Genomic DNA, 27,693 nt, shown 5'->3' on the forward strand with positions numbered 1-27,693 from the left:
ATAATTTAAACAAGATCTACAGCATGGCTGGATTTCTGCAAGTACCAACGTAGTCTTCTGACTTTGTGCCCTGGTTTACATTAATTTAGTGCAGAGCATGCTAAAGTGGAACTTGCAAGGCATCAACTTACACGCATAAACCTCTCTATGCCTGTGTTCTGGTGGGGCTACTTACTAGCTCAAATGAAGCCCAAGCTGTGGTGCTTGAGGAATAACAATCATAATATGGAAATGAGTCTTGGTTTTCATCTAGAAAAGTGCCGTTCCTAGTGTGCAGTATGAGTTCTGGTGCCTGTTTTCCCACCTGCCTTTTCTTTTAAGCAGTACAAAATACCACCTTCAGCTCTGACAATGGCAGAATCTCCACAGCCGGTAAGCGCTTACACAGAAAAGCAGCACCAGGAAAATGAACTGATGTTTTGTCTGGCTGCTGCATAAACTTAAAGCAGCAGGCGATACTGGAGACTTGCTTGTTCTCCATTGGCAGTGCTTCTGTCGGTTTTTGAGTTGGGAACTTCCAGATGCAGAACAAACTCAAATTGCTTTGTAATAAACAAAAACCCTACTTGAGAATATTTGATCCAATCTTGTTCTTGCACATTGCGTAACTCTGAGAATAAACAATTGCATTCTGTATATATTTACCTAGTTGCTTTCTAGACAGTTGTTTAATGTTCCAGTGCTTGTATGTTAAATAAATGTGCTGTTCTTTTGTAGAATTCTAAAGAAAGTCTCGCTTGTTTCACAGCAGTGTGACAAAACAGTAGGGAACGTATGACTGGATAGAATAAAATGCAGAACGCTTTTTTTTTTTTTTGTCAGATGGGCAGCTCTCTGGAATAGTAGACATTTGTGCTTAAAAAAGGAAAGTAAAGTCTGTGCACATCCAGTACCCAAACAGCTGATATTTCTGTGTCCTTGCAGAGGTGTTTGATTTAAAAGTGATAGAAGTGGGTTTTGTCCTTACATGGATTTTGTTCTAATACTAAAGCACAATACTTTTAAACAATGAAACTCTTCATCATCAGTTCTTACTATTCAGAAGAAGATTATAAAGACTTTTGTGATGGTGAGTGATTGGACAATGTAGTGTTAGATTACATTTATAACTTTAAATTTAGTCTTAGTGTGGCTTCTGTGCTAGTTCTTGGGAAAGATGGTAACTGTTCAGTGCACCACTTTATGGAAGAGTTAGATTAATACAAAGAAGTGATCAAATAAGTGTGGGTAATGTCAGTTGTAGAAAACAGTAAAAAACGCAGCAGTTTGTAACTAATTCCATGGTATTTCGGTATCTTAACTGCTTTTGCAGTCATCGTTCTCATTGAAAATCTCTCTAATGGAAAATGAGAGAGTGCTGAAAACAGCATACAGAAAGGTGAAAGGTACGAGCAGAGGCATGGAATAGTTCCCATGTGAAATCTTTGCAAAGCCTTTTAACTCTGGGTGCACATTTAGCGTTATATAGAGAATACGTATTGTAATTATTGCTGCTGAAATGGCTGAGAGATTGTTGAGAAGTAAAGTAGTCTTTTTTTCCAACCTTTTATTTTTCTGCCTGTCTTTTCTGTTGTAAATTCTTGAAGGTTGAGAACTTGTGTACAAAGATGTTCTGGAGATGGGCGTGGGTATTCTGAGTCTCTGTTTCAGTGAATTGTAGTTCTCCCTCAGATAAAAGTTTTGTAAATGAAACCTTAAAGCTGAAGGGTTGAGCTTATTGCTTATGTTGGTTTTTGATGTTGTATTATCTGGCTTCAACTTCTGTTTGTAAGCAGAGTTCCTGATTAGAATTTACTGGCACCCCTCTTTAATCCAAAATTACATTAGACTTTTGAATTTAATTAATAGTTTTAATTGTTCCCTTTTTAAATGGTTTGCCTGGGGCTTCTGGATGATCTTCAGATCATCCAGTTAAACTAAGTAGCATCCCCGTGTTCTGTTGAAAGGCACTGCTGAAGAGCAGAGTGTTACACAGGTTTTCTGGCTGTGGCTAGCACGAGCAGATGTCATCTTTCTCCTGCTTTCGTGGATTATCATTCAGCTGAATAACTTTGCTGCTCTAGTCACCGTGTGGCTCTGTAAATATTTATTGCTGGTGGAGCAGAGATGGAACGGTGCTGGCTGGAGGAGAGCTGTGATGGAGAATGTGAATAGCGGTGCAGCAATACCAAAGGCTGTGTGTATCCCTTTATTACAGCTTGAATAGCTATAAATAGTCTAGAGCAGACTTTGAAGCCTGATGGACTGAAGGACACACTTGCCTTTTTAGTACAGGTTATGGGCTGAGATATCTGCAACAAAGGTACTATGTAAAGGAATACTCTAGCAACATACTGCCTGATAAAAACCAAAAATACTACTCCCCAAAATCTTTCTGAACTTGTTCAGTATATACAACAGTGTTGTATACAAATCTATTTTCTTGACAGGTTGCCATGATGTTGTTCAGAATCACTTGTGCCACACGAATTCTGCACTGCATTGCATATAACTGGTGTGACTCCCTCATCCCTGTGCTCACACCCATGCAGATAAAGCTGGAGGAGGCTTTGCTGCCTCCTTCCCCGGCCCACTTGTCATGGCCGGGCCCTGTGGCTGTGGTGTTAGCCCTGAGGCGAGGCAGCCCAGGATGGATCTCCCTGAGGCCTGCCATGGCTGTCACCGGGCGCTCTCCTTCCCGCCCTGTCATGGCGGGCAGCCCCTCACGGGGCGGGTGCTCCTCAGTCATCCACTGCTGTCCTCGCAGCTCCCGGCTGCGGCCTCTGGTCTGACTTGCTTCCTCCCCTCTCATCTTCGTTGACTGGAGGGATTATGTCCTTCGTTTGTCACCTCTGAGAAGGGAGGACATGTACTGGGGGGAAATACAACTCGGAAGGGACTTTTTTCTTGGTATTCTTCCATGCCCTTCTTCCTAGAAGAGACCTGTCTGTTCCTTCTCTCCCCAAGTGTTAGAGTACTTGTTCCCACAGCAGGATGTGGGTTGTGACCTACCAAGATAGAAACTTTAACTTTGTTTTCAATTAACTGTGTGTGTAAAAACTGTATTTTATCCCGTTCCTTCTGTTCTAGTTCACAAACTGCTATTGTAACCACTGACTGAACAAAACTTGGTACCTTCTTGTGCTCAAATTTATATTTTTATGGACAATGAGGAAAAAAAAAACTACTCCCATGTGCTTTGTGAATATGTTGTTTCTTGCTTTGTAAAGCTCTAAAGTCGCTGCAGACTGTCCAAACTTAGGGTCTGACGAAACTTCATGTAACATTTATGAAGGATGTCAGACAGTGCTATCCAGCAGCTGCAACTCTGTGGCATGCTGTTTGTTAAAACAAATAAAGAGAACATTATGAGGAAAGATGATGTTGCACTGACAATTTATTTCTTTGCAATTGATTTCAGAGGGAAGACTTTTTTTTTTTTCCTTTTTATTTGCGACTCCTCAGTTAACCCTTCTGTTAACTCTTCAGTTAAACCTCCCTGTGGCTACTTGCACTGTCTGTTTTGTGGCTCTTCCCTTGCCTTCTCATAATGTGGTTGCTTCCTGCAACAAACAGAATCAATAGCCATAAGATATTTCCAATTTTATTTCCCCAGCACTGTATACTAAGCTAGGCTGTACGTTGCTAATTATGTGCTTCTTTGTGACACATCTTGAATTTCCTAGCAGGAGAAAGTGATGCAATACTTCACATCTTGAGCTATGTGTATACTTGTTATCTATGTAGTCATAGCTGGTGGGTAGAAAGGATAGATCATGTTGGTTTTTACACTTTCATAAACTTTCTCTTTAGTCCTGACTAGTCATAGCTGTGCTTAGCAGGATCCAGTTACATTACTGCAGCATGTAAGGATAAAGCTCCAAATTCTGGAGTGCAAGTCTTGTACTCACCAGTCTGTGGGAACAGTTAGTGGTTGGTAAGTCTTCCTTTTGGTTAGAAACCTACCCACCTTTTTCACCTACTGAGCATTTGCTGAAAACTGCAAAGCATCTTTTTGGTGTTTATTCTCAATGCAACCAGTTGATAAAGGCAAATGCGGAGGTCAGCTAGAAGGAAGACAGAGCAATTGCTGTAGCTTGAAGGGCTGAATTTAAAGACTCTGTCCACAGCTGGACTCAGAAATTGTAATTGCTTATCCTCCTCTCATTTCATCTTTTTGCTGTGCCTCCTTACTGTCTGTCTGTCCAGTGTGCTTGCTGCTTTACTTCACCATATATTATGTTGTAGACTGATTTTTGCACTGAGGGCCAGGCTTCCCTATTGCCCTTGCTGTGGTTGGATTTGGGTTGAGTGCAGCCTCAGAGCTGTTGAAAAGTTAATAAAATTCCACAAATACTACATTTCCTTTGTATGTTTGCAGCTGTCATTGGGGGGGGAAAAAATCTGGTTTAGTATCTAATTTCATTGAAGCATTGTGGTAGCTGCAGACTTGGTTTAAATTCTGTTCTAATGTTGAAACGCAAAAGGGAATGACAGAAAGTATACTTCTTTACTCTGGATACTGAATTGCAGAAATAACTGTTCTTAAAAATGAAAGAAATTCTTGCTAGTGTAAGGAAAATAAAGGGGAAGAAAGAGTACAGAAATGCGTGGCTGTTAAATGCTTTCTGCCCTCAACCCAAGTGCCAATAAACTGTCTGCAAGTAGAGAGAAACAGTAAAAAGTACAGTCACAGGACAAATATGTATATTTTTAGTTGTTGCAAGGGGGGAAAAAGCTGCAACCTGGTTGAGATTCCCATGAAAATTTTTACTTCTCTTAGCTCTACTGTCAGCATTATGTACAGTCTGCTGCTGTGTTCATTGGGATTTCAATGTAGTTTTTAACAGTACAATTATGTACTTGTTGTTAGCATTAAAAAACAAACAAAACAACAGAAAACTGAAAAGTGATCTTAGAAATCTCTAACTTGTTGAAGTTACATGCTGTGTTTTGGATGTAATTCTAAAAATATTGATCTGTTTCTAAAAATATTCATCCTGCTTTGTACTCCTTTGCAAAATGGAATCAGAACATTAAAATCAGAGATACTGTAGTCTGTTCTAGCACCATTGAAAATGGAGAATTAAAAAAGAAATTAGAAGCAACATGGCACAATTTCTTATAGGCTTTTCTGTATGACTTTAAACAGCAATTAAAGGAAGTATTCTTTGCTCAAATTTTTAAATACTGTATAAGTGTGCTGGCAATTAATATTTTTTTTTGTTGTTGTTCATCCTATTACATCTTTTAGGACAGAATTTGAAGCTGAAATCTTGATGTAAAATCTTGCCAGACAATACATAGGCAATAGACTTGCTTTCCTACATCATGATGAGGAAAAAAATATGCCTGGTGTAACAGTAGATATTCTTTTTCTCATTCCTCTAGAATAAATGAGTTCTGTGGGGGTCAAACAGCCCTAACAAAACTTCAGAGTTTCAGTTTTGTGTTGGAGAAAATATGTTGTGTAGGCAATGTCTTCTGAATTTAGAAGGACTTGTGACACTTTGCCTTAATTCTTCATCCTTCAATTCATATCCATTCATATTCTTCCTTCTCTCCTTCTTTCTGATCAGTGCTAATGTATGTGGGATTTTCATGGTTTATTGGGAACTTCATTTCCACAAGCATCAAAATCAGAAGTATTTTTCCTGGTCAGGGAGGCTTTCTAGAGAAAACTCATCTAAAATGTGTTTTAATGCCAAACTTGATTTTTGCCATTTTTTGCTTTTTGCTTTAAAGTTTTATTGATGAAGTCTGATAAATGCCCTGTTCTAAAGGACTCCAAAACAGTAAGGATGACAAATGCAGTATCTTGAAATACTAAATTCCTTTGAAAGTTAAATTGCAATCTCTGATCTTGGTTGTTGTACCGTGACTGTCTTGCACCTTCTACAAAATCGTGCTGTCTGTCATGGAACCCACTAATTATATGCAGTGTTGGCAATAAAAATGTGAGAGAATATTGCATATGAATGCGGATTCGGGAAGGGAACTGGTATAAGGCAAGTGGTGTTTAAAGACAAGGTCCAACCTGTTCACTGTTGGTTGAAACCTGCTAGGTAAAAATCAATTTGGATTTTAAAATACAGAAATGTAAAATCTGTTTTAATAGTGCACTAAATAATTAAGGGGAAGCGTAGTGTCTTGTTTTAAAATACATATTCAAAATGAAATGAAAAATTAAATGTTAGTTAAAATGTTTAAATATGCGAAAAATGAAGTGTGTGTGAAAACTACTTCTGTATCATCTGTGTGCTTGGCAGAAGGTTTATGTGGAGAAAAGGCTGTGGAAACAGGCAACCCCAAACCTATTAAACAGCTTCGTGTCCCAGATTGTTTTCAAGTAGGGAACTCTTTTCATACCAGTTTACGTTAAGCATCTCAGTAAAGGTATGTTTCCTTGCAGTGACAAAAATGTGGGTGTGACATGTCTTTTTTAATTCATATTTTTTTTTAATATTGCTGCTACTAGACCCGTTTTGTTACGGGGTGCCTGTGTGGCCAAAAGCTCTATGCTGCTGCCGTGGTTAAAGGCAGCATAAAATGTTAGCTTCTGCTCTTACGTGGCTTTATATGCTACAGTGTGAAGTATTTTTAACTGGTGTTCATAGCAGAGATTAGTGGTTTAAAATCTTCCTGCAGCTCTTCTCCTGCATTTCTCTGTAGGACAAGTGATGGCTGCAAGGTTTGTGGTACTGCAGGTCCATCTGAATGGCTTTGTAGTAGGTTGGGTTATGATTGCTGTGCCAGACTGATTGCCCATCCTCTAATCCCTCGATTTTAATGGCGTTCTAAAAAACATAATTATTAATCCTGATGCCTGCAGTTAGATCTCGGTGATTAGATGTCATTAAGTGCTGAGAAGATCCAGGTAACCCCCTAGATACTCAACTGCAGCTCTTGTGAAGACAAAATACTTGGGAGCAACGCTGCTCTTAAGCATGTATTAAAAGGTATTTAAAGTTTCCTGGTATGCCACCTATGTTTAACGTAGATCTTGTACTAGATGTGACTGGACAGCAAATGGAGCTTCATTTAATGACAGCGCTGCTCCAGGACAGTTTCTGGGCAGCTGGCTGGGCAGGAGGCACTGGCACTTCTGCAGACTGTGGTGGGACCTGAGCCTTGCAACAGCAGGCATCGTGGGCGCTTTTTTTTCACTGTTTTAGAGAAGCTCAGTGGTAATACTGAAAGTATCTCTAGAAAACAGCACTGAAGTCAATGGAGAAGTATTCTTGTCAAAACTTCTATGCGGTAACTTTCAATCCTTTTTAAAAACTTGTTTTTCTGTCTGCCTTAATTCATGGCAAACTGCCATCTTTCCAGAAGTGGTAATACTTTAAATTTCACTTGTGGTACTCGGCTTTAGCTGTATCATCAAGCAAATGCAACGACCTTCCAAAGGTGCATGTTTATAACAGAGAAATAACACGCCCTTTACTCTATTACGTATTTTTCTTGGAGACTCCTAAAAAGTTCAGCTTTCATTGAACCTGGTTTTCACAGCTGAGCAGCTGCTTTCCATCAGCTCTCAAGAAAACCTTTACGCATCGAGCTCTGCTATATACCTCAGCACAGAGATTTTAACGCATACAAGTCCTTAAAAGCATTTTTTTTCCAATAGCTTGGCAGATAGTGCCATGATACTTTCTAATACTTGCAGTTTCAATGGGAATGTTCTGCAGAGGCTCGTGGCTCGCTGATCCGCTGACTGCTGAGCACAGGGTTGTAATTCAGCTGCCTGGGGGAGGCTGCTGTTTGCTCTTGGCGCTCGGGCACCCGCTCGATGCGTGTTGCTTAATCAGCATGAAACTATTAGCAAATTCCTGCCATCTCAGCTATAATGCATTGCTAATGGGTTTGCTTTATTGCACAGTATAGTCAAAAAACGTCTGGAATGTTTTAGTAATTTTAAGTAGCATAACATTCTGCTTAATGACATCAGACGTCATTTTCTGAACTCCCTCGCTTAATGCATTTGTACTCCTGTTGTACAAAATGCTGCTAACTTACTTGTGCCTTTTCTTAAGGAAAGTTTTAGTACTTAAAAGATTTCTAGATGATTTTAATTTATAATGTATTACATAAAAGAGACTCCTGCCAACAAAAACATCTGTATAATTAGTTCATTTTAAAGCACTATCAATTTTGTCAGAAGATCTTGCAAATTTTACTTCAGTCCAAAATTTTGTGTTTTCTTGTTTTAATTGCCTCCCCACCTCATATTTTAGGAAGTGCTTTGTAAACTGGTGTGCAGTGCCCAGGGAGTGCAGTGGCCTCACTTGCACCATCAGCAGTGTGTTTCAGAGGGGACTAGTGCTAAATGTCTTGATTTGCCTTTCTTTTGCCTATTCTCTGCCTCTTGCTTTAGAGCAGTAACTTTTTTTTTTTTTTTTTTTTTTTTTGTGGCAATTTAGTCATGTCTCCCTTTTACCGATAAATCAGAACGGATCTCTGACATCTACAGGCTGGGACAATTTTTGGTTTTAGTCGCCAACACTGAACTTGTTACGTGGCAGAAAGCCAATTTAATTGCTAGTTTATTTTGCTTCTTTTAGTAACTTGGCAGAAACTGGAAGGGTGTCCTCCCACCCCCCTGCTTGCCAGCTCTGCACTGGATAGACTGCACGGGTTCTCTGCGTTGTGGTCAGAAATGTGGCGAAGAACGAAGCATCCGATTTGTACTGTGAGATCTGGTTTGCTTACAGCTGCACTGACTCCTTCAGTGCCCTATCTCACTTCTGGAGCCAAACTTTGAAATAGACTTTTACAGTCTGAATCCAGGGATGGGCAGACGAGATGCCACCCTCCTGGTAGGTGCAGCCGTAACCGACCCCATTGGGATTGATCCTAGTGTGACATCAGGACTTTGGAGATAGAGCCTTTACTGGAAATATCGAAATGCTTTTTTTCTTTTCTTTGCTATTTCTGGCAGGCTGTAGCCCTTTGGTACTGATCTTCTTAAGGGATCTTTCATTGTATGAAAGCTTTGTTTGAGAAGGACCTGCTGACCAGAGGATTTCTGTTAAACCTCCGACTGTGATTAGTTGCTGATACTTGTATGAAGGAAAGAAAGCAATGCAGAAAGATGGAATGAGATTTTAAACATCATTTTTACTTCTGTGTACCGTTACCTAACAGTTTCCTGCTGTTGCAAATGCAGCATTTTTTGATGAACAGACAGTTCCCAGCCTTTAAATGAAAAACTTCAATTGAGGATGTCAAAATTTTAAATAGTGGGCTATTTTTTTCTTTTATTTTTTGAATTACCAAACAACTCAAAGGTAGCATCTCAGTGATACTTGTAATAACCTCGTACCCTGATCTGTCACTAACACTGTACACACAGAGTGAAACATAAAATATATTTGACCATGTTAATTATGTCCAGTCTGTTTTCACTGCCATATACCCTTAAAAAGGTGTGCTTAAAAAAAAAAATACAATGAACTATGTTATGGGAAACTTGGTTGATATTGTGCTCTTTAACCTTCCTTTGATAAATCACACCCTAGCATACAGCTGGAGATACTGCAGTGGGGCTGGTTTTTGTTATAGAAGATTGAAGGAGTCAGAAAATAAGTATTTTAATTTGATCACTGAAAACTTGATGAGATGCTTACTCTCAAGACATCTATTTTTTTTTCTTTTTTAAAACCAAGTAGCTTTTTTGTAGGGTGGGCCTGTAGTCTCTCAGTTCTCCTGGTGCTTGACCACCAGACCATTTGGTTGCCTATTCAAAGATAGTCATGCCGTTGGGAATGGGGATACTTTCTTGTTTTGTTTCTTTTTCATTTCAGTCATAACAAAAATTAGCTGAATGTCAAGGTTTGTTTCACTTTTTTTTTTTTTTTTTTTAATTCAGAGTTTTTTAATTTGAATCGCTCAATAGCTCATGTAGAACGTAAGGGACTATTAGAATCTGTGCTGGCAAATCTTCTGTAACGCATACCAGTCAACATTAAGCAATAATTTTCTGTGTAAAATGAAGAACTGTTCTGATTGAGGAAGATTGCTGGAGGAGGGGAAATACTCAGATAAGTTTTGCTTTTTGGGCATGGATGGATGTGCTGAGTCTGTGGGAATGGGCACAGTCCACTGCTGAGCTGCCCATTCATTATTACTCTGAGTATTTTGGTATAAAGCTTTTAAAAAAGTGAACTTCTAGACTGTGGCACTGCCTTGTCCCTTCACCAGTTCTGTTAGATAAGATACTATAGACAGTAGGCACTGTGATGCCATTTTGTGGTTCCTTCTTGATTGCTTTAGTATACAATTCACAGACTTTTTATCGTAATGGTTACATTACAATTTGATTGGAACTGGAAAAAAATAAAACCAAATGCTTCTGGAAAAAAATAAATATTTGTTTCGATTGCAATGCAGTCGAAAAGCCCTAAGCCCTAGTTTGCTTTGTTTGCAAGACCTCTATTTTGTATTACAAATGAGCAAATGATGAAACAAGTTGCATTTTGTAACTTCTCAAGGAAGACCAGGGACCTGAAGTTTCCTGTGCTGCAGCTGTGACAGCCAGCGAGGGGGAAATAGCTGCGGGTCTCAGTAAAACTGCTCCGCGTGAAACGTGTGGTTTTGCCATCTAACTTCTAAGACTTCATGTTTTTTTTTTGTTGTTGTTTTTTTTTTTTGTGTTTTTTTTTTGTAAATTGCACCTGAGAGTTGTCTTACCCAACTCTGTTTCTGCTGGCTGTGAAGTGATAATTCCTAGTTAATGAAGAGTAACTTCAGTACAAGCGCTGCCAGTTGCCTGGCACATTACAGGGTACTGGAATGGGTGATTTACGTTCTGTGCAGAAAGTTGTCTAATACAGATATGGTGTTACCCCTTTCATCATCTCCGAACCTGAAAGTGGGTTTGCCCCTTGATGAGCTGCACTGCTCTGAAAAATCTACCTACTAGCTCCCAAGTGTAGTATTATTGGGTTTGTTTTCCTGTCTGGTTTGGTGTGCCATCCTCTTGCTAACTTTTTTGGGTTAAATGTCTGGGTGAATGGGACAGGATCCACAGTGGGGTTGGTGTGACAGGGCGAAGGGGTGCAATTTGTCTGAAACCAGAGAAGCCTGACTCTCCTGAGCTCTGTGATCTGTGGCAGTGTCTGAAGGCAGAAGCATAACCAGATCCAGTGAAAACTTCTTGCTTTATCCAGGGCGGTTTTGCTACAGGTTCAAGAAAACCATCTTCAGCTTAAAACTAAATGTATCCCCTTTCCTTACTGGCACATTTCTGAACGTGTTATATCTCTTCTGGGTTACAATTTATTTTAGGTATTGATACACCCTGGAGGTTTGGAGAAGAGCAGAAAATATATCATATTTCCCTGCTTAAATTGATGAAGCTATTCCCAGCATACCTGACCCAGGATTTTTCTTTCTGCTGGATATTAATATTAGTAATACGGATTTTGTTAACGTTACAAAAAATGACTAAGCACTCTGAGCACTGTTTCTTTTCTCTGAGAAATAAGAAGTCTACAGACACAGCAGTCCAGCATAGCTGAGAGCACACATTAGTCCTTGACCTAACTCTGTCTTGTTCGATGACAACTTTGGCAAAAGCATCCTGTGTCTTCCTAATTCTGTAAAGCACCATGTTAGATAGAGGAATGGGTGTTTTTGTGCTTGTCCGTGCAGATCTGCAGCATACTGGAACCAGTGAATGCCTCAGGAGGAAGCGTGGAGCTCGTGCCCTCGACTGTACAATAGCCGAGCTTGTTGAGGTACCTTGGTGTAGCTCTGCTCGGCTCTTTGCATCGAGTATTGGGGCTGGCTGACCCCTGCTACCAGCAGCAGGGTGCTGGAGGGCAGGGGGCAGCCACTCAGGGCTGTGGGGTTGGGAGGGGGCTCACCCCTTGGTAGTGGTGAGCTGGCCCAACCCCTGGCTCTGGCATCAGCCTTCTTCAGGGGTCTTCTATTTTCTGAGCTAAGTAAATCTGTGTTTGTCTTGTTTCCTAAACATTGAATCGTTGGCTGAGTCCTCTGAACTGCATGCTGTATTAATCTGGCGACACGAACTGAATTGGCAAAAGTATTTGCTGAACTCTGGGTGGAAGCAGAAGTGTCAGTGTGGCTTCTGCCTTCGTGCACAAAGGAAATTCTTCTCGGGCATGCAGGGGGAGTTAGGGTAACTAACGCGTTCAAAACAGCAAATTACTTTACTCGGCGCTTCCCTGTCTGTGAAGATGAACAGACCAGTTTTTCAAAAAGGGAAAAAAAGAGCAGAAACCAATTTTTTATAGTAGATGTTTTGCTGTGTTTAAAAGGACAGCTGTTGAAAAAAAATTGGCTGAAAATAGAGCTATGGAAACAATCGGGACTTTGCATATACAGACTTGAGAAAGATGCATCCTGAGATCCCTGCCTCCCTACCATACGTCTGGTCTGTGTTAGAGTATGACTGAACTACTTGGTGAAGAGTATTCATCGTAATTTTTCTAGATTTTGGACGTACAATTTGATTTTTAGGTTTGTACAGATACAGAGCTAGCATGGCAAAATGTGGTGTGTCGATCAGGAATTGAATAGCCGTGCAGAATCCTGAGAGCATACTTCTGGGATGTTGCTCTAGTTTATAAATTGTGTGTTACTGATGCTTGGTTCTCAGGTTTTTGGTATAATTTCTTATGGAAGTTAATGTAAGTGTTTACAGGAGTTGTTTTCTGAGGCGATTTGCTCCATTTCATCCCAAGTGGGACGCTGATCAAGTCAGCTGCCCACCGCAGGTCTGAGGAACTTGCATAGCGTGGTAGCTCAAGGGTGGTAGCTGCAAATAATAACTGGAGACACCTCCGAGCAGCAGATGTGGGGTAGCAGCTGTCGTAACTGTGTGAAGTACAGCTGCCTGCCTGCCCAGGGGCAGATAAAGCCCGCTGCTTACCCAACAGGTTATAGCCTTGTTACTGTATGAGTAAGGTAAGCCAACAGAAATTGCTCCAGAGCTGATTTCCTACTGTACTGTGGTTGTTCTCAAGGCCAGCTAGCCGTGTTAGTAACTGGGTTTTGCTTTTATATCAATAAGTGTCCTGGTACGTTAGCATTTTTTATACTGTTTAAATACTGGTGATGTCCTGCAGCTGCATGTCATTAAAACCTCACAAATTTTCAGCCTGGAGAAGAGGAGGCTCAGGGGCGACCTTATCGCTCTCTATGGGTACCTCAAGGGAGGCTGTAGCGAGGTGGGGGTTGGCCTGTTCTCCCACGTGCCTGGTGACAGGACGAGGGGGAATGGGCTTAAGTTGAGCCAGGGGAGTTTTAGGTTAGATGTTAGGAAGAACTTCTTCACTGAAAGGGTTGTGAGGCACTGGAACAGGCTGCCCAGGGAAGTGGTGGAGTCACCATCCCTGGAAGTCTTCAAAAGACGTTTAGATGTAGAGCTTAGGTCCCCACTAGGATTAGATGTAGAGCTTAGGTCCCCACTAGGTTTAGTGGGGACTGCTAGCGTTAGGTCAGAGGTTGGACTCGATGATCTTGAGGTCTCTTCCAACCCAGAAATTCTGTGATTCTGTGAAATGCTGCAGTTCATAAGAGCAACAAGATATTCTGAAATTAGGCTAACACCTAACAAAGAACTACTAGCACAACAAATTTTTTACAGAATTTGCTGCCACAAGCAACATTCTCTTGAAGTAGTTTCACACAAGTGAAATTTGCTGTAAAAGCAGAGTAGAAGGACAACAGCTGTAAATAAATTGTGTGGGAGTTCTGCATTTTCTTGTGAAATGCTTGGAATTAAACACCCTCTTTGACAGTACGCAGTTTTGATGACTCCTGTGTTTTGGAACAATAACTTGCAATTTTTTTTTTTTTTTTTAAAGCTTAAATATTTGGTAACAGCCCTTATTTATATTAAAGTCCTTATTGCCTGTAGCTTTTTCTTTCTCTTGAAAATTGTAGGATAGTATAATTTCTGTGCCAGTGTGTCATGATTTTTAGTATCTTGCGTGGTATTAGATTTCATTATATATTATTGATTAGGTGGCTCTTGAGCTATATTTTAGCCTTTCGGAGCTATTAATGCAACTTCAGTATCTTCTCAGTAACCTGGGAATCGTACCAAAGGTGATGTTTACTTTCCCATCTGCACTTTCTAGGGGTGCCTGGCTTTACTCAGCGCTGTATAAGCACTGAACTCTTAAAAGTACACTGAAATGCGATGGGATCTGTGCTTCTGAAAATAGGAAGTGTAGGAAAAATTGCTGTTCAGTTGGCAGTGATGTAAACTAATGGAAACTTTTTTTTTGACCATGAGGTCAAATCACACCATTTCAGCCCACCACGGTAATTTGTAAGAGGGAACTTTGTGGAGATGCTGTGGAACCGTAGTGGTGACAACACAGAGGAAGTTCAGGGTTGCTAATAGCTCTCTAAAATTACTTTGGCTTCTATGAGGCAAATAAGATATGGGGCTATACGATATATATTTTTTTTAATGGTAAATGTCTTGTGAACTGAGAATTTCCAGTACTCTGGAAACTTATGTATTTATTTACAGATGGTTCTACTGTAAGGCTTCTAAAACACCTACAGCTCTTTTGCTCTTGTGATGCTGCCCTGCTGAAAAGGTGGTAGCTGCTGGCCCATCACACAACATTTTTCCACTGGAGAAAGGAAGCTAGGTTTCTGTGATGCTTTCTTAATGCAGTTAGATTTTATCAGAAGTAATCCTCAGGAGACATCACAAACAATGCCAACAGCTTTCTTCTTCGCAAACCTGCTTTTAAACATGTACTTCAAGTTCCACAGTGGTCAAGAATTGAGGCAGTTAAACTAAAACACAGAATAAATTGTGTTCTTACGAGTTCTGTTGACCTTTCATTACTATAGGACCAACTTTACATCACTTGTATGAAGCTTGGAGGAAAAATAAATATGACAAGTTACTACTGCATGGCACGTCCAGGCTGTTGATGCTGTCTGCATTTCTGAAATGTTAGTACCTTATGTCTGTTGAAGGTATCCGCATTTTTTATGGTGAATAGACAGTTGAAAGTGAAGGAAATTCACCATCTGACTCTTGAATATGTTAAATTTGGCCAATCTTTCCTAATTGGGGTAAACTTTGTGTAAGTGTACATGAAGTAAAGTGTTTCATATGGTGTTTAAATTTCCTACTATAGGAAAAGCAGCTTTGTCTATAGCCTTGGACAAAAGCTTTTTTATTAAAGGGACAAGCTAGATTGTGCAAGTGGTGGAGAACAAGTATGGTAAACACTGTCATCTTTGTGCATATTTTACAAAGGATCCCATTGTGAGGTCTTACTTCCGTTTTTTATAAAATATTTGACATCAGTGTCGCAGCCCTCTGATCAATCATAACTCCCTTGTATCGCTACAGAATTCATAAGCTGATGCAAGTGTTCCTCACTGAGATGGTCGGGAGCACTATAGAAATGTGAATGATAAATCTGTACTATGTAAAGAGGGAAGAAGAACGGTTTTCCATCAGTTTCCTTTGATCAGTCAATTATGATTGATGGAGTGTTGTCTCTGGCAGGGAGAGGAGTAGCCAACCGCTGCCTGCAGCGACCGGCCGAGTCGTCCCAGAGCTGTCCCGCTGGAGAGGCTCTGCGCTCCTCTTCCTAATTGGATGTGAATGTGACGGGAACAAACCTCTTGGCTTTCTGTGCTGCAGGATTTTTGCAGTGCAGTTTCATGAATCACTGCCTTGATGAGTATGAAAACAAGCTACTTTTTTCAGGTTATCAGGAAAAGGGAACGTGTTTTACTTTGATATTAGTCAAATAATTCACTGTATTCCACTAAGGTGCATGTATATTTTTTTTGTTCTTTTATTTAGTACTGTCCTCAGAGTTTTAGAGACTTTGCTGAAAAGGCATTATGATATCACCAGATAGTTATATTTTTGCAAACTTTGGGAGATTTTTCTTTAATGGCTCAAATATCACAAGAACTTTCTGGCAGATGGTGATGTCTTGTGTGTCCTACAGTGCTTTGCTTTGTAATGTAGTTTCATAAAGCAAAATATGAGTAGACATTTGTAGTAAAATGTAGGTAAATATTTCCAGAAATAGAAAACAGCTTTGCTTGTAATTCAATGCAACATTGAAAATAATAATAAAAAGCAAGCATGTAATTTATTTTTGATCAATCTGATGGAAATTTATTGGCCAGCCATTACAAAAAAACTACTTCAGATTATCTGCTTAATTTTTTAAGTGGGACACTTTTTAAACATTTTACTGTTGAGTTGCCTTTAATAGACAAATATATACCAAGGAATCTGTACAGGATGCTTTTCTGTATTACTTTATGAGGGCATTTAAAATTTCTTACCAATTTGATATTACCAAATGATAATCATAAATAATCTCAACATGAAACCTGTAGTGAAAATATTTAACAGCATTAATATTGCTTGCCCTAAATTCAATGTCAGCTGTAAGCAGACTTATAATATTTGTTTTCTTTTTATATATACTGTAGGCTTACAGTTTAAAGCATTACCCAGCTAAGTGTTAGGGCAGAGAAGGCTAGTGCATTGTTTGGGTTCCCATTTTAACTTTTTTTTTTTTAATTATTTTAGCGTTACCTGTGAAGTAGCCGCAAACTTGCTGAAAATCGTCCTCAAGTTTGTTGGGCATTACAGGAAGTTTTAAATGTGTCTGAATACATTAGAAAGAATATAGGATCCTGAAAGTGTTTGTAGAAAGCTAGGCCACGAACAGAAAGAGGAAGGAAGAGGTAAGCTAATTATTCCAGTTGAAGCTGTCACATCGTGAAAATGAAAACCTAGAGTTTTTAAGATTTCTTTTATGTCATTCTTACTGAATAAAGCTGGTATTGAAGTCCCAGGCCTTGCTAAAAGGACAGTGGCAATTCCTTGGCAAGGAGCTCGGTTGTTGAGGGAACTGGGATTCTTCGGTCCCCCTCTGGATGCTGGAGAATACGCCTGTGCTTCTGCCTGCCCACTGCTGTGCACCAGTACACCCTCGGGTTTCTTCAGTGCCATGTTGCTCTTTTGCATGCTGCTGAATGTAACTCAGGGAGCATGAACGTGAGGTTTATGTATTTTTTGTTACTTTAGCCATGCCTCTCAGCAATCTAATTGCTGCTGTTACTGAAATGGAAGATCTTAATTCCAAATTCTTAACGTTCAGAAAAGCTGCGAACAGAAGCAAGACAAATAAAGCTAATTGTCGTGGAGGGAAAAATCACGTATGGTTTGTTCTGAAAAAGCTTGTGTTTTGCAAGCTAGCATTGCAATCATACTTGAAGCAGTTATGTTCTAGAAGATCTGTCCTAGGATTTAAGTGCTGTAAAAAGAAAAAGGTAAGCATCAGATTAAAAGGAATTTTATTTTTTGTCTTTTAATTGCAGGCATTCTTAATGCAGAATGTTCTCATTGGATTTAAAAAAAAAAAAAAAAAAGTTTTTAGGCAGTGGTTAGGAGGCAATGTGTTACCCTTCTCCCAGAACTGAAGTTTTACGCAGTGGTGTGCTTCGAACTTTTTTTTTTTTTTTGAATGCTTGAACAAATACTGTCATCTGAAGAAAGCCTTTTGTATAAGATAATATTAAAACTGAAGGTATTCTCTGAGAAACTGGTAATGCATTTTGGTAATGAAAAGTACCTTGTGAAGTACAGCAAGCTGTGGCTTTTCATTGCACTGAGTTCAAGTGTTCAGAGGCCTGATAGCATATCTGGCCTTTGTTGAAAATGTTGACTGCTCATTCATGAATGATTAACAAGTTGTTTTATTTTAAGGCACGTATCTGCTTCCTACTGTGTCAGTGTAAAAACTAAGTCCTGAAAAAGCTGTGTGTGATGTCTGTATGTGAAGAATGTTTTGTGTGGATCCTGAGAGCTTTGTCCTGCCTGTGTGAAAGTCTTCATTGTCAGTTTGCAAGGATTTATTGCTAGCAGGTTTTTTTTTTTTTTTTTTTTTTTTTTTCTGTGCAGATATTGCAACAAGACTGAATTTAAATACAGCAGACTTGTAATGTGTTAAAATGTCGAGCATTACTGAGTTCAGGGAGAGGTCCTTGTGTTCATAAAGTTGTCATTGTGCTTAGTGGGCTGTGCAGTTTTCGCTCAAGTTGTGGCACTGTAGAAGTACTTCTGCTTTCTGCTTTTCCTTTATCACTTTTACCTAGCAAGAATTCCTACTGTCTTTAGTAGGAGAAAGCAACATGAAAAAACTTGAAACCATACCAGGCAGCAGATGAAGTTTGAAATGTTTTGAGTATAAGCTACCTTGTGTGTGTACGTGTGTGTGCATGTTGAAGGACATGTTTTACATATTTTCTCACTATCAGAATTACAAGAACAAGCAGTCCTGGTAGATTTATTTCCACGTTTATGAGCATTTGGAGTTCTTCAGGACAAAAATGAATCTCAGGGAAGGAAGCTCTAAATGGAGCTCCACACGTACATACCAAAACGCTTGGTGGTTAGCATACATTTAAGTTTCCCTTAACTGTATATGTCTGGATATGGGAAAACAGCCAAGGAAGCTGTTATAAACTATTTTTATCTACGTAATGCCTTATCTATTTGGATTTCCATATTAGTGATGAGTAATGGGTTAAGTAAAAGAAAGTTAAATGATTTTAATATGCTTTTTGGCTTGGAAGTAGTAAAGGCTTTTGCAGTGTGCAGTCTTTCACTGGCACCGTTCACCTTCAAGGCAAAGTTGTTTGAAGCCTGAGAGCTCTACAGGGCCACCTGGAGGGAGCTGCTCCCTCTGGCAGTCCCCTACCCAAGGGGGAGAGGGACCTGCCTTCCTGCGGGCACCGGCTGGGAAGTGCCATAGGGGTACCTCAGGAAGTGAAGAGCTTTGTAAATGTTGCTTTGATTTGTCAATAAACAAGAAAATCTTATTGTATAAGGTTAGCATTGACGCTGGGCAGCAGCAGTGCAGAGAGCAGCGCACCTCGTTGCGTGTCCTGAGGTATGAGGAAGTCCTGCTGTGTGCTACGTGGTTATTTAAAGTAGTTCCTGATAAGCATGTCAGATCCCTCGCACACATACTTCATAGCTAAGCTACATGTTGTACTTAAATTTAGTTTTTGTGTTTTCCATGCTTTGCTGAAAATAGTAATGTGGAAGGTCTTGCAGTTTTACCGGGGGACTCTCTCAGGAGAGAGCTCAGCAGGGCATGGCGGTAGCTGGGCCTTTGGTTAGCAGGACTCTTAGCCGGCCTGTTTGTCGTTCACCTCAGAGGTTCTGGCTTCCCCACTTGCAAGCCAGAAGTTGGTATTATGTGTTTAGTAGTACTAAACATTCAGAAGAAAAACACTCATTAAACTTTCATCTCACGCTTCTGTTTTAAACTTAAACAGAGTGTTGCTTGTACTATGTGGCTGTGCATCGGCCTGTGTCAGCGCAGGGTAATACAGGCCCTGCAGCTTCACCTGGTGCTGTTCTGGTGACGATGCTGAGACCTTGGAAGACCTCAGAGTGAAATCTCCGAGCCCTGGGCCTCAGGCCTCCTGCCTCCAGGCCGCTTCTTAGTGCCATTGCCCTGGGGAGCGGGGCAGCCCTCAGGCCCACGTGCTGCCACCACTGCCCGCAGCCACTCCACACACACCAGGAGGTGTTTCACAAGCTGGTTGCAGTCACGCATCTGGTGGCATCCTCAGGCAGGATGGTGGGACGAGTCTTTACTTGTGGCAGTGCTCTTTATGCTGTTAATGCCCTCGAGAAACAGAACTTCACCAAAGCCAGGTGTTCCCCCTGGCCCTCTTAAAAAAAAAAAAAAAAAAAAAGGCAGAGTTTGGATTTCTTTCCTTTGAGTTAATGGAAGAGGATACAAATTGTTTTCACAGCTGATTTTGAGTGCTGCAGATACTCCCCCCTGCCATGGTTTGCCTTGTATTGCTGTTAAACATGCTCCCTATATGTAGTAAATTGCCTTTTCTCTTTTAAAGCCTCGCAAGACAAGTCCATGCCTGTTCTAATCTCATTAAGTTCCTCTCCAGTTATTTCCCCTTTTGGTTGTGGATATTGCCCATATTTGGTTCCAGCTGTGGTGCAATCAGTTTATATCTGATTGTGTGGTACAATATGCTGTCTTGCCTGAGCAAACCCCAATAATTTATGATGAGATGTGGCCGAGATTAGCAATTTAAGATTTTAATGCTTAAAAGCACATTATAAAGGATCTTTTATGTAATGCAGTGTGTTCTCTTTTTTTCTTTTTTTTTCTTTGAAAGATGCAACAAGAGGCACAAGGACTTGCCTCCAGCAAAGCTTCTGAATTAAAACTGAGCAGGGGGGAGGAATGGTATGAATGATATTTTTACTTCCTTTGGATGCCTAAATAAAGTGCCCTGACACAGGGAGATGGCTCTGTGTTAACAGGCAGCTTTTCAGTTTGGTTTAATAACAAGTTGCTCCCACAACCTCTTAGTCACAGCTTTCGTGAACTACTTGTCTTCTGTGTGGTGTGTTTTATGTACTTGTACTTTAAAAATTGGTCAGAAAGTATATTCTCCTCCTAAACACTTCTGTGACTTATTTAAAAGTACACACGGTTTCTGTAAGAGCCACAGACTTAACATGAAGGCCAGCAGAAAGCATGGTTATCAAACTATGAATCTGAATTTGTCATTGGTGTTTAATTTTCTTGTGGACATTTGTTCTCCTTATGTGCATATATATGACCAAAATTAGCTGGATAAGAATAGCCACTTAATTTCTGTAAGAAGGGAGTGGTAATCACAACACTGTCAGTGATATTACATAAACGACTGAAGTAAGCATCTGTTTGGAAAGGCTTGCAGGTAAACCACCCAGGTGTTTTCTGGAGTTTCTTTGTCATAACACTGTGCTCGTCTTTCAAACTGAAAAGTGCTGCTTTATGTTTGCCATCCCCTATATAGCAGTAGGGGAGGAAAAAGGCCGGGGAACCATCTTTGCTTAACAAGTGACGTGTAAGAGATGCTACATTTGGTCTTGAACAAAAGCACATTGCTTAGAGTTACTGAGCAATACCAGAACTGTAAAGCTCAAGTTTTTAAACATACAATTATTTTGATGATGATTCCAGTGCATTTCAAATCAATTGCAAGACATACATGTAATTATCAGCTGTCAGCTGGAGAAATGCTAAAATATTGTTAACTATAAGGTAAACATCACAAACTATATTTAATATTGAAAAAAAATCTAATGTTTCCATGCCCTGGCATCTTGTGGCTGTCCTTTGTGCTTTTATATGTAACAAAAAAAAGGGAGTTTGTTGGTTTGTTTTACTACTGTAATGTATACTGATTTGTAAGGGAGCATTATAAAATTCATTTGCTCTTTAATAACACGTTTCTTCTCTCAATAGCCAACTACTCCACCAAGCCAAGGGAGGCCTGATTCACCAGTTTATGCTAATTTACAAGAACTGAAAATATCTCAGTCTGCACTTCCACCACTACCTACAAGTGCTCCAGTCCAAATAAATGGGGAATGGGAAACCCATAAAGATACTACAGGACGCTGTTATTACTACAACAGAGGATCACAGGAACGAACTTGGAAACCTCCACGTTGGGCCCGAGATGCAAGCATTAATAAAGGGGATTCCCAGAGCCATGCAGATCATGAGGTAGTTTGTTCTGAGATCACAAACAATGAGATTATAATGTATTTGAGTACTGTTTTGCTATGGAACTTGATATCTCTGAACTTTGAGGTTTCAGGGAGTGTCTTTTTTTTGTCTTTTTGGTCACGTGGCTGGGTATGAAGTAGTGAAGATTAACAGTTTCTCTCTTCAGTCAATTTTGTGTATGACTGTGTATGTGAAATGTGTGAAAGATCACAAATCTGTTAAAGGTCACAAATCAGAGTACTAGTTGTAAAAGTGCCCAGCAGTCGCTCATTAGGTGTTACAGCTTTGCTTTTAAAATTAAAGGAAAGCTAAGAAGCCTTGAAACTGCCAGGACTTTAAATGACAATTGAATATGAAGGCCATAATAACTTTTCTGATACGGTGTGTTCTCTTTTTCAGTATATTCAACATATTTTTGGGTGAGAAGGGGGAGATGGGGAAGGTGAGGGAGTGTGGGAAGGGGGATGAAAAAAGCAAGGGGAATTTTTATCAACCTCAGTTAACTATACAGTAAAACAAAGGCAGATGATATATAGCTATTTGCTACTGCTTGGTTAATGCTGTGGCAGTAAATTTAAATTTGAATTATATTTCTTACAGGAATTTTTTTTTTTTTATTTTTTTAGAGAGGAATTCAGGTGGTTGTAGAGATGGATGTAGAGAAATCCAGAATCTAGGAGTCAAAACTAGACTTAATAGAGCTCCATAGCATGTTCCTCCAGGGTCAAAAATACTGATGTAATTGAGGCTTCTATCCAATTCCATCCATTTTATCTGTTTGTTTAGGAGAATTGAATTTACACACTTCTCAATTATTTTTGTGTCTAGCCTTGGATAACTCTAGAACAAGCTAGAGGAAAAGGCAGTCAAAGGAGCAGTACTTGGTTATGTTGAGAAAATCCTTTTCTTCATTCTGTGAATGGTAACTGGGTATCCCAGAAAAGAAGTCAAATGATGGTGCTGGTAGGTTTGCCAACCAAATGTCTGGGTCCAATAGTGGCAAATGCTTGGGGTGGGGAGAATCTGTCCCAGCTTTTGGCAGTTGGCTGTAGGAACTTTTTGCCTTGATTACATTCCAACCATAAATGTTATTTTGGAGATATATCAATAGATTTTTTTCACTATGCAAATGTTTTACCTTTTGAAGCATTTTTCAGTTATTCAGCTTTGCCACAGATTTTGCTTAAGAGAATTGAAGCTTACTATGAAATTATTAATGTTAAAAGATTGTTTAGGATAATATTTGAGGTGCAAATATGTTCTGTGCGGCTGATTGCTAGGGAGAGTCAAACACTAGTGTTAGTCTATTTGAGCTGCTGTGGTTCAGATAAAGAAATGGAATAGTTGGAAGATGGATATTACTGTTCAAATATGCTTAAAATAGTGCTCTTGTATTCAAACAGTGCTTAGGTTAATCAGTTTCTTGATTGAAAGAAAAAGCAAACATATTTGTCAAAAACTCTTCCATTTTTATATACCCTTTTCAAATATGTATATTTTAGGTGGATTTCCTCCTGAGCTATTACATTATTTAGTTTTAAAATTTAATTGTGTACTGCTCAGGAATTTTAGATTGCTAAGAGTCCTGTTGTAGGACTACTGCATTTGGGCCAGTAGTGCCAGAATCAGGAAAGAAAGGAGAAGGGAACCTCTTCATCGCCATTGGGAATGGCCTTCCTAGCAGCAGGGACATTTGCAAGCATTTAAACAGCCTTTTCTTGTCACAAGGTAGTGGCTGCAACAGGTAAACTGGCAAAATGTCTGCAACTATCTTACAGTTCTCTGTTAACTTCTCACTGGCTGTGCTTTTGCTGGATGTGACTTTGTTCTTAGGATGAGATGATTGCTTTTTTGAGTAGTAACTCACCTAGCAATAAGAGTGACTGGTTTTCTAGTGTGATTATTATTCCTTCTTCTCTTGGAAGGACTTTGAATAATTCTTTCTCTTTCCCCACCATCTGCAAATAATGCCTGACTCCTATTCCCACCTCTGTACCACCACTTCACTGTGTAGGTGCATGATCAGAAAGCATAATATTCACTGCCTGTGTATATTTTATCAGACAGCTCAGTTCTTCCATTTATTTTTGACTCTTAAAGTATCACAGCTTGACCTTCAAACAATTTTATCTGTCAAAGTTTCATTCTGTGTAAGATCAATGGCTGATACATGCTTTGATTAACATAAACTTGTGTTGAGCTGAAAAATTTCCAGTAGCACAAATTCCTTACGTTATTTATCCTTTCTGACTAAGGTATTAAAGGTTTTGTTGATTTTAAAGCCAGTCTTTCTCTTCTGTTCTGCATTTGGGAGTGTACTTCACACTCCACTGGTTGTATTCACCATTTCATTTATGACCTTTAAGTACTTTAAGTACTTTAATACCTTAGAGTACAGGTTGAGATCCCAGGCTAAGCTACAGTAAAATATAGAACATCCCAGATTTTGTCTGACCATGAGGATTTAGATTGCTGTTAGAACAAATATATCTTAATAATTAGCAAAAACTGATTTAATTTCTTTTAATGAAATTAAATAGGCTTTTGCATACCAGTCAGTTCTCCTCATTCCCTTCAGATTTAGCAATACAGGAGCATACGCACAAAGGTTAAATGCTAGTTGTGTCTCTGATGGTTTGTCCTCAGAGGAGGTTGTATCTTATTAGGTAGCAAAATAACAAGGTGACATCAATATGAGAACTGTATAGGACTATATATTATAATGTATGTATTCATATGTAATTTATTAGAATATAAATAGCTTGTCTTAAAACTTTGGTTAGGAAATTTTTTTGATAGTTAAGAACAGGCAAAATTATAGTTAATGTGTTGAAGCTGATAACAGGTATGGCACAAAGAAAATGGCCTGAAGTTAGGGCAGTTATCTGGACTTGGGGGTGGGGAACAGTACAATCCTAACAGGGCCTTTGGTAAAGTAAGACTAAGTATGGAAAAAATTTATCAGAGGCAGTGACTTGAGAAAAGAGGTCTAAATGGTAATGGGGAGAAATTGATCAAACTGTGAAGTGGTTTAATTGGGGTGGGACTGTAAGTAGAATGAGGTGTGATGTCAGATCAGAGAAGGGAAAACCTCTGATGCATAGCTAGGAGACCAGAACACGGGGACCAATGAATTAACCAACAACGTGCTGAAAAGCAGAACTGTTTTGTTTAAATTAAAACTTGCATTTAAAAAATGTGGCCAAGATGCTCTTTCATTCCCTGTTTTTAATTTGCTTCAAAATAAACAGGGTAATAAAGGGATGCTAGCTTCTTTAAAGACTCATTTTTTTTCTCACTGTTTTTGAAAGTAGTGGTAACTTCCAAAACTGGTTTGATTATAGAAGAGAGACCATAAATATTCCTTTTTTTCTAAGTGCAATATGTCCTGGTCTCTGCCCTGAAGAATTTTCAGCATAAATGAAAACAAGGCAAGAAAGACAGTAGAAACAATGATGTGGGGGCATTTTTGTAATTTGCTTTGAAATTTAACAGCAAATTTCTTAGGAGGTGTAAGGTGTTGGCAGCTGCCTGCGTAAGATGGTTTTAGCTAAATGTGGTATCCTGTGATTGAGGATGGGACTCCGCGAAGTAGCATGGAGGCTACATGAAGGGAGAGTGGGGTTAGAGAGCTCACAGGCAGTTCGTGCTGTGAGAGAAATTGAAAATTGTTGAGTGTGGTTTGGCCAGTGTTCTCTTTAATCCCCATTTAGGTGGCTTTAGCAGTTGTTGCTACTAGCTGGGGGATGAAGGATGCCTTGGTTTGAGATAAACTTTGAAACAACTAAGGCATTTCATCTAAGTTTGTCAGCCAAGGTTAAGGTCTGAGATAGTGTGGTAGGTGGGATTAGCTCAGCCTTGGATCTTCAGGCATGATATAGTGGGTTACAGACATGTGTTAACTCATTCTTATTGAACAAAAGTTTTCTTTCTCTTGGAGAATTTTCATTTTTAAGTCTTCTGTTTAGTTTTAAATGTGCACAGTGCTTCTTCAGCATCAGGAATTACTTGGAAGAAAGATTGTTATTTGTTCAGAATTCCTATTAATTAATCCTCCCCCCCCAAAAAAAACAACAAAAAACAGCAAAAGCAATACCCTGCAAGTCTACAACCTTGAACAAATGTCAGTGTGCTTGTATTTAAGCTTTAAGATAAAATGTAAATTTAAATGTGCATATACATTACAACTATCCTATAAAACAGTTGCTCAAGTGGGGCCAATGGCATTAACATCAAGTCATTGGTCACAATCCAAGCATAAAAGCGCGGCTGAGGACTTTTTGTTGTCCCAATAGTTAGAAATTGGCAGTTCAGGTTTTCGTGTTAACCCAAGTCTGAGAGGTGAGACTGTTTAATGCATTGCTGAAGTGCACCCATCCTTTTTGCTGTAGAAGATACGCTTATGTTGCTTTGTTAATGACCAAATTGGTCATGGGTTTTGCTGTGTCTGGTAAGCCAGCTTGTGTCAGTTTAGGGAGTCTTCCTGATGCATGTGGTAAGCTACTCAGGAAGCTAACACCAGAAGCCCATATAATAATTTGGAAATGTCACTAAATATATAATCTCTAAAAACAGCCTCTTTAAAACTGGTGAATTTCTGATGCTTGAATTACTATTAAGTGGGAGTTTTGCCTTTCTTCCTGCTTTATGGCTTTCTTTAAAACCCTTACGTTGTGTTGTTGAACCTTAGTCCTTATTTAACCATTGTTTTCAACTAGCAATGATGCGTTCCCCCTTAAGATTTATGCCTAGTACCAACCTATGATCAAAGACAGTGTGAAAGGAAACGCGTGATGATTTCCTCAGGAGACTGTTGTAGAAAGACTATTGTGGAAGATGAGCGTAGAGAGGGTTTTTTTGATGCATGGAGTGGATACTTGGAATAATATCTACAATACCTAAGGAGGGAGATGAATGAGGTGTACTAAAGAAAAGAAGTTTTGATGTGTGTGCAAAATCTTTTCTTTGCTTCACATGCCAAACTTGTCCTTTGCATTATAATCCACTCTTGTCTTTGGAAAGTAATCTTGCAGTTCAGCTAGCTGTGCCTTCAGTTGGTGGAATATCTTGATTTATGAATCACCCGTTGTCAAATTTGTCAGCATTGGAAGGAGGAAGGTGGAAATTCCTCGTCATTGTAGGATGCACTGCAGACACAGATAGATGGAAATGGAGTTTGAAGTTATCCCAAATGATTATTATGTTTCCAGGTACTACTTGGGAAGGGAAGAAAAGAATCTAGGTATGAAAGCCAGGAAACCAGTAGGTCTTATAGGTTTTCTGGGGCAACAGAGTTTACTAAAGCTGACTTTCTTCATCAATCAGTAATGTAAATTTGTGGGAATAAATTTTAGATTGGCAAAAAATTTGGAGTCAAAATTATATTTGAAGTTGTTGTATGGCATTGTTTAAATCTGAGTGGTTGGAATCTGGTATGGTAGAATAAAAAAAATTAACAGTATAAACTCTGTTCTGAAAATGTTCTTGAATTACCTAGCAATTATCAAATCCTTATGAACTGTAAAAATGTCTGTCTTATTTTCTGATGTAAGGTATAAAAATGTGAACTTCTCTCAGTTATTGCTATTCTCGTTCTCTCCAAATAATCTTTGATCTTTCAGATTTTAAAGCATTTTCATTCTCAAAATCGCCTTATGTTTCTGACTACTTGTAGCATCTTTCATCAGAAGAAAACGACCACAGTTCTTGTTACAGCCAGTCAGATAGTCAGTATGGTTCTCCTCCAAGGGGTTGGTCAGAAGAGTTGGATGAACATGGTCAAACCTTATATACCAATGACTATACTAATGAAAAGGTACTTTTTCCCTTCTTCTCATCGCATGTTCAGCTAATTCACTGTTAGAAATTCAGATTTCGTTTCTAGAAGTCAAAAGCATTCCTTAGTGGTATCTCCTTTTGTTTTTAAACTTGCATGAAAATTTCACAACTGAACTAACTTTTTTTTTTTTTCTTATGTATGTCCTTTGCCATGCTAAGGACATACTTTTTCTTTTATTTATTTCCCACCTACCATCCTCGTGGTTACACTTTAGGAATGAACTTAATACTCTTCTAAGTTGTTCTTGTCTATGAGGTAGGTCTTCCAGATAGGATCGTTTCAAACTGAAAG

The 27,693-nt window shown here is 39.3% G+C and overlaps 1 protein-coding gene across 5 annotated transcripts in view; it reads left to right on the forward strand.

Moving 5' to 3' along the window:
- The window catches only part of ARHGAP12 (Rho GTPase activating protein 12), a 77,631-nt gene that overhangs the window by 11,716 nt on the left and 38,222 nt on the right, over positions 1 to 27,693 (forward strand). For 3 of the 5 annotated variants that reach the window (XM_032183253.1, XM_032183249.1, XM_032183250.1), the window contains exons 3-4: positions 21,297 to 21,560; positions 27,238 to 27,378. In XM_032183253.1, coding sequence (XP_032039144.1) covers positions 21,297 to 21,560; positions 27,238 to 27,378 — 405 coding nt within the window. The remainder of the gene's footprint in view (positions 1 to 21,296; positions 21,561 to 27,237; positions 27,379 to 27,693) is intronic. The other 2 variants (XM_032183251.1, XM_032183252.1) reach the window with 1 other exon arrangement.

This window comes from Aythya fuligula, chromosome 2, assembly GCF_009819795.1.
Source record: "Aythya fuligula isolate bAytFul2 chromosome 2, bAytFul2.pri, whole genome shotgun sequence".
In the NCBI taxonomy this organism is placed as follows: Eukaryota; Metazoa; Chordata; class Aves; order Anseriformes; family Anatidae; genus Aythya; species Aythya fuligula.